The sequence below is a fragment of the Leucopleurus acutus genome (assembly GCF_964270905.1).
Source record: "Leucopleurus acutus genome assembly, chromosome: 8".
Taxonomy (NCBI): domain Eukaryota; kingdom Metazoa; phylum Chordata; class Mammalia; order Artiodactyla; family Delphinidae; genus Leucopleurus; species Leucopleurus acutus.
The window spans coordinates 109,269,920-109,275,585 of record NC_139151.1 but is presented as its reverse complement, the minus strand read 5'-3'; the positions used below and the strand labels follow the sequence as shown (position 1 = coordinate 109,275,585).

Below are 5,666 nucleotides of genomic sequence, written 5' to 3'. Positions count from 1 at the left end.
AGGATGTTAAGCACTTTCTCATGTGCTTATTTGCTTATTGACCATTAGGATACCCTCTTTTTTTTTTTTTTTTTTTTTTTTTTTCAGTACGCGGGCCTCTCACTGTTGTGGCCTCTCCCGTTGCGGAGCACAGGCTCCGGACGCGCAGGCTCAGCGGCCATGGCTCACGGGCCCAGCCGCTCCGTGGCATGTGGGATCCTCCCGGACCGGGGCACGAACCCGGGTCCCCTGCATCGGCAGGCGGACTCTCAGCCACTGCACCACCAGGGAAGCCCGGGGATACCCTCTTTTGTAATGTGGGTACAAGACTTTTACATTTGTTAAAATGGGATTGTCCTTCTTTTCTTGTTGATTTGTCAGAGCCCTTTATATATTCTGGATCTGCATCCTTTATCAGAGATCTACATTGCAACTATATTATATCCTTTCCCAGTCTGGACTACCTTTTCACTCTTAATGGTGGCAGATGTCTGAGGACCAGGAGAGAGACCCAAAGCAGATAGGAGGCTAGGCTGGACCCACCACTTGGCACCCAACCCAAGATCACAGAGCCAACCCTGCCTTGGATTTTTGTCTTGTGAGAAAAGACACTTCCTGCCCTAGTCACTAGTATTGTGAGTTCTCTTGCTCAAAGCTTCAGAAGGGGAGGAAGTCTGCCTGTCCCTTTACTGATCCACATGAAAGGGGTGGAGATGTTGAATGCAACTCAGACCTGGATGCCCATCTACACCGCGTCCTGAACACCTTTCCTTTACCAGACCTCAAGTGATTTTGCCCCTTATGAGTATATCATGACATCTGTCTCTTCAGAGTCCTTGTTTTCTCTTTAATACACACACTACCAGTCCCTCAAGCTGGCCCCTGTGTCTCCTGATGTCTTTGAAATCAGGATCCTTGATTCCTGGCAGCACCTCTGCGCTTCAGGTCCATCCTGAGTTTTCTGGCCCTCCCAGGGCGGAGGGAGTCACAGATGCAAATGAGGGGCCAGGATGTGCCTTAGATGGTCCCACCGAGTGATGCAGCTGCATAGCCCACTTCTTGGCTCCGTTAGTGACCAGGCTGCGCGTCACAGGAAGTCCATAATAAAACTTCTCACTGCACATTTTCCTTGCATGTTCTTTCTGTTCACTTTTTTTTTTTTTTTTTTTTGCGGTACGCGGGCCTCTCACTGTTGGGGCCTCTCCCATTGCGGAGCACAGGCTCCGGATGCGCAGGCTCAGCGGCCATGGCTCCCGGGCCCAGCCGCTCCGCGGCATGTGGGATCCTCCCGGACTGGGGCACGAATCCGTGTCCCCTGCTTCGGCAGGCGGACTCCCAACCACTGCGCCACCAGGGAAGCCCCTCTGTTCACTTTTATAATCTGAGACAGACGGTCTGGGCTGACCTCTCTGTCATGCACAGCCATCTCTGCCATGAACTCTGTGCCCCATGGATACAACACAGTCTTACCTGCATGGGTCTGGGACCCTGTACCCAGAGCCCCTCAAGCTCCTACAGTCTTATGTTGGCAGGTGGAGGGTGATGGGCACATGGGGCCCCAGGCTCATCCTTGGGAGGGAGGGAGGGAGGGAGAACCGCCTCCAGTGCTCCAGGGAGGCCCGGGGTCTAGTGAGTTTGTGGGAGTGGAGGGTGCAGGTTGAGTGGGTTCTCATTTGGGGCTTTTCTCTGTGAAGAAGGAAGTGACTCAGGTAAAACATGTCTGAAGAGCACGCAGAACTCTGGAGACTGCTAAGCCCCCTGTGGGCTTATCATGGCCTTTCCTCCTGTTACGGCCTTTCAGGCTCTGTGGGGTGAGCTCATTTTCCAGGCTCAGAGGGGTGCACAGCTTGCTCAGGGTCACAGGCTCGGAGGTGATGGAGCCGGAATTGAGGTTGACCACTCAGCGGCTGGGGGGAAGATGAAGGGTCAGGCAGTGGGTGTGGGTGGAGAGGGACTGAGTGTGGCCCAGACTGATGGAGAGGCTGCTTTGGGTGGGGGGAGTGCAGGGCCCCTGGTTGGGGTCTGCAATCATTGCAGGGGGACGCAAAGGGGCCCAAGAGGCTGGGGTGTAGAGGGTGGAAGGGTGAGCATGGAGCTGGCGCCGCCGAGCATCAGGGGGCCCCGGGGGGAGGCTGGGGTGGTGGCCTGAAAAGGCTGGTCCTCCGCAGATGCTTGAACCGGACGGAGTGAGAAGTGGCTCCACCTCTGCCTCGAGGGCCTCCAGCGGGGTCCCCGGGGAGGTGACGCCCAGCTTGGGTCCCTGTAGGGACGCCGGGGCTCTCTGGGGCCGGGCGGGATGGCGCTGGCATGGGCGCCCGCGAGTCTCGTGGGATGGTCGGGCCGACCTTCCATCCCCGTCGGTTTCTCGGGGCTCAGACCAGCGCGTCGCCCCCCAACCCTTCCAGGCGCAGAGCGATGCTGGGCCCGCCCGTGCCAATCATATCACTTCATTCGGGTCGCTTTGGGCCGTTGCATTTGTCCACCTGCCGGTCTCTCGGAGCGCAGAAGTCCAAGATGGGCAAAGACTGGATGCAACTTAGAGCGCCCCGGGGTCCATCGAGCCGGGCGGACAGGGCGGGACTAAAACCAGGCTGGGCGGGCCGGAGGGGCGGGGCTCCGGCTCCCGACCTGGGCACTGTCCGCGGTGCTGAGCGCCCGCCGGGGCGCGCGGGGCCGTGCGCCATGGGGAACCGCAGCGCCGCGGACGCGGACGGGCTGCTGGCTGGGCGCGGGCCCGGCACGGGCGGCGGCGCGGGGGGCCCCGGGGCGGCGGCGGCGCTGGCGGGGGGCGTGCTGCTCATCGGCGCGGTGCTCGCAGGGAACTCGCTCGTGTGCGTGAGCGTGGCGGCCGAGCGCGCCCTGCAGACGCCCACCAACTACTTCATCTTGAGCCTGGCGGCCGCCGACCTCCTACTGGCCCTGCTCGTGCTGCCTCTCTTCGTCTACTCCGAGGTGAGCCCGCGTCGCGACCGCACGCGCACCCTCACCTGCTCCTTGTTCCCTGTGCCGAGCCACACCGAGGACCCAGCGTGACCCTGCCGCCTGGCCTCTCAGGAGCCTCGAGTTGGGGGCCGCGCCTGGTCCCAGGACGACCGGAGCCTCCAGCACCTCCGAGCCTCACTCCCCTCCCCCATCTCGCTGTCCATCTGCCCGCTTTGCTGTCTGTCCGCCCTCCCTCTTCTGCCCCTCTCTCCTCTTCTCCCTTTCTGTCTTGGTGTCTGTTACCCAAGAGATGCCTCTGTCCTTCAGGCAGAGAACCCAGAAACAGGCGACTTTGGCAGTCCAGCCCCCCACTCAGCCCCCTCAGCCGGGTTCCACTCCCCCAGAGGAGCCAGGTGTAGAGGGTGGAAGGGTGGGCATGGAGCTGGTGCCGCCGATCCTGGACAGACAGGCAGATTCAGGCTTACCCCCATGCCGGCTCCCCCCGGGGCACAGAGACACACACGTCACTGCACGAGGCCACACCACAGCCAGGCAGGACCACAGGCGGGCACACACCAGCACACTTCAGGGCAGGAGACCCTCACTCACGCACCGACTGGGCTCCCAGCAGGAGGGACGCTCAGCTGCCAGGAGCTGCAGGGCAGTGAGCACAGCTGGAGCCAGGGGACACCGGGCCTGACAGTGGAACCAAGGGAAGGCGCAGGTGTGGGGTCCGGGGCCCCCGCCAGAACCTGGGCCCAGGAGCCTCCAGCCCCAGAGCAGGTCTGGCCCTTGGGTCGGTCCCCCTTGGTGCCAGCCATGTCCACTGTGCAGTTTGGGCAGAGAAAAGCTGCTTAGGGCTGAGCTGGGGACACAGCGTCCTGGGCGATGGGGGAGGGCAGGCCTGAGGTGGACCTGAGGTGGACACAGTCCTAAGGTGGACACAGTGAGTCTGGGCAGGGCTGGGGCAGAGGCCAGCAGGACAAGGACAGACGCGACCTGCCGCTCCCCCCCACCCCGAGCTGCAGACAGACGTCACAATGACGGCTCTTAAGCTCCTAATCGCCCCAAATCAGCAGGAGGGGATTTAGAGGGGGGCGGCTGTCTGCTCCTTTGCCCTTGGTGGGACCGCCGGGCACGGCGCCAGGGACTTGACTTTGTAACAATGCTGCGGGTACCATCCTCGCCCTCTCTTGCGGGTGAGGGGACAGGAGTGAAATGACACGTCCAGAGGCCCAGAGAGCGAGTTTCCGCAGACATTGACTCTTAGCTGTCTGCAGGGGCTGGGGGGTGGTATAGGGGTGCTGGGCTCACACTCTTGGGCCGCAGGGTCCCCACCTGCGCAGGGAGGGGCCCCACGGTACCCTGAGCCCCACAGCATCAGAGATCCCAGTCCTCAGGTGACTATGCCCCCAGGATCCCCCCCAAGGCCTTTGTCAGTTCTAAGAGAAAGGAAGGGGGTCGTCTCTTGGCGCCCAGCTTGAGGGGCGGGCAGGACTGCCCAGCTGTCTCCGGCTCACTCCCCTCCCCTCCTCTCCCCTCCCCTCTGATATTCAGCCCCCTCTGCTCCCAGACCATTGGGGGTCAGAAGGACAGCTTGGGCAGGCGGCTGGGGGAGGGTAGCGTCCTGTGTCTGTTGTTGCTACGGGGCCCCTCCCTGCGCCCAGGTCCAGGGCGGCGTGTGGCTGCTGAGCCCTGGCCTCTGCGACGCGCTCATGGCCATGGACGTCATGCTGTGCACGGCCTCCATCTTCAATTTGTGCGCCATCAGCGTGGACAGGTAGGCCGCCCCCACCGCCCCGTCCCCTGTAGGGCCGCCCCGCCCCCGCCGCCCTCACCACGCTCCCCGCAGGTTCGTGGCGGTGGCCGTGCCGCTGCACTACAACCGCCAGAGCCGCGGTGGCCGGCAGCTGCTGCTCATCGGCGCCACGTGGCTGCTGTCAGCAGCGGTGGCGGCACCCGTGTTGTGCGGCCTCAACGACGCGCGCAGCCGCGATCCCTCCGTGTGCCGCCTGGAGGACCGCGACTACGTGGTCTACTCGTCCGTGTGCTCCTTCTTCCTGCCCTGCCCGCTCATGCTGCTGCTCTACGGGGCCACGTTCCGGGGCCTTCGGCGCTGGGAGGCAGCCCGCCGCGCCAAGTTGCACGGCCGTGCGCCCCGCCGCCCCAGCGGCCCCGGCCCGCCGCCCCCCGACAGCATCCCGGCCCCCGATGCCGCCGTGCCCCCGGATGCCATCCCGGCCCCAGACTGCATCCCGCCCCACGACGCCATCCCGGGCCCCGACGCAACCCCGTCCCCCGACGCCACCCCAGCCTCGGATGCCGTCTTGCCCTCGGACGCCTTGCCGGCCGAACCCCCGCTGCGGGCCCGCAGGAGGAGACGCGCCAAGATCTCGGGCCGGGAGCGCAAAGCTATGAGAGTCCTGCCTGTGGTGGTCGGTGGGTACCGGCTAGGGGACGGGGGCAGAGAGGGGAAGACTGCAGCGCCCGGGATGTGAGGCGGTGCCCGGGGCGGGGGGCGTGGCAGGGAGCCGCTCACGGCAGCCCCAACCCCGCCCCCAGGAGCCTTTCTGCTGTGCTGGACGCCCTTCTTTGTCGTGCACATCTCCCGGGCGCTGTGTCCCACGTGCGCCGTGCCCCCGCGGCTGGTGAGCGCGGTCACCTGGCTGGGCTACGTCAACAGCGCCCTCAACCCCGTCATCTACACCGTCTTCAACGCCGAGTTCCGGACCGTCTTCCGCAAGGCTCTGCGCCTCTGCTACTGA

At 64.0% G+C, this 5,666-nt stretch overlaps 1 protein-coding gene across 1 annotated transcript; it reads left to right on the top strand.

Annotated features, from left to right (window-relative positions):
• Positions 1–2,661: 2,661 nt before the first annotated feature.
• On the top strand, positions 2,662–5,666 carry DRD4 (dopamine receptor D4; the record flags this gene model as incomplete). Its single annotated transcript, XM_082845050.1, has 4 exons — positions 2,662–2,931; positions 4,569–4,681; positions 4,754–5,340; positions 5,464–5,666. 4 exons carry the CDS (start codon positions 2,662–2,664, stop codon positions 5,664–5,666), a joined length of 1,173 nt encoding a protein of 390 aa, XP_082701176.1.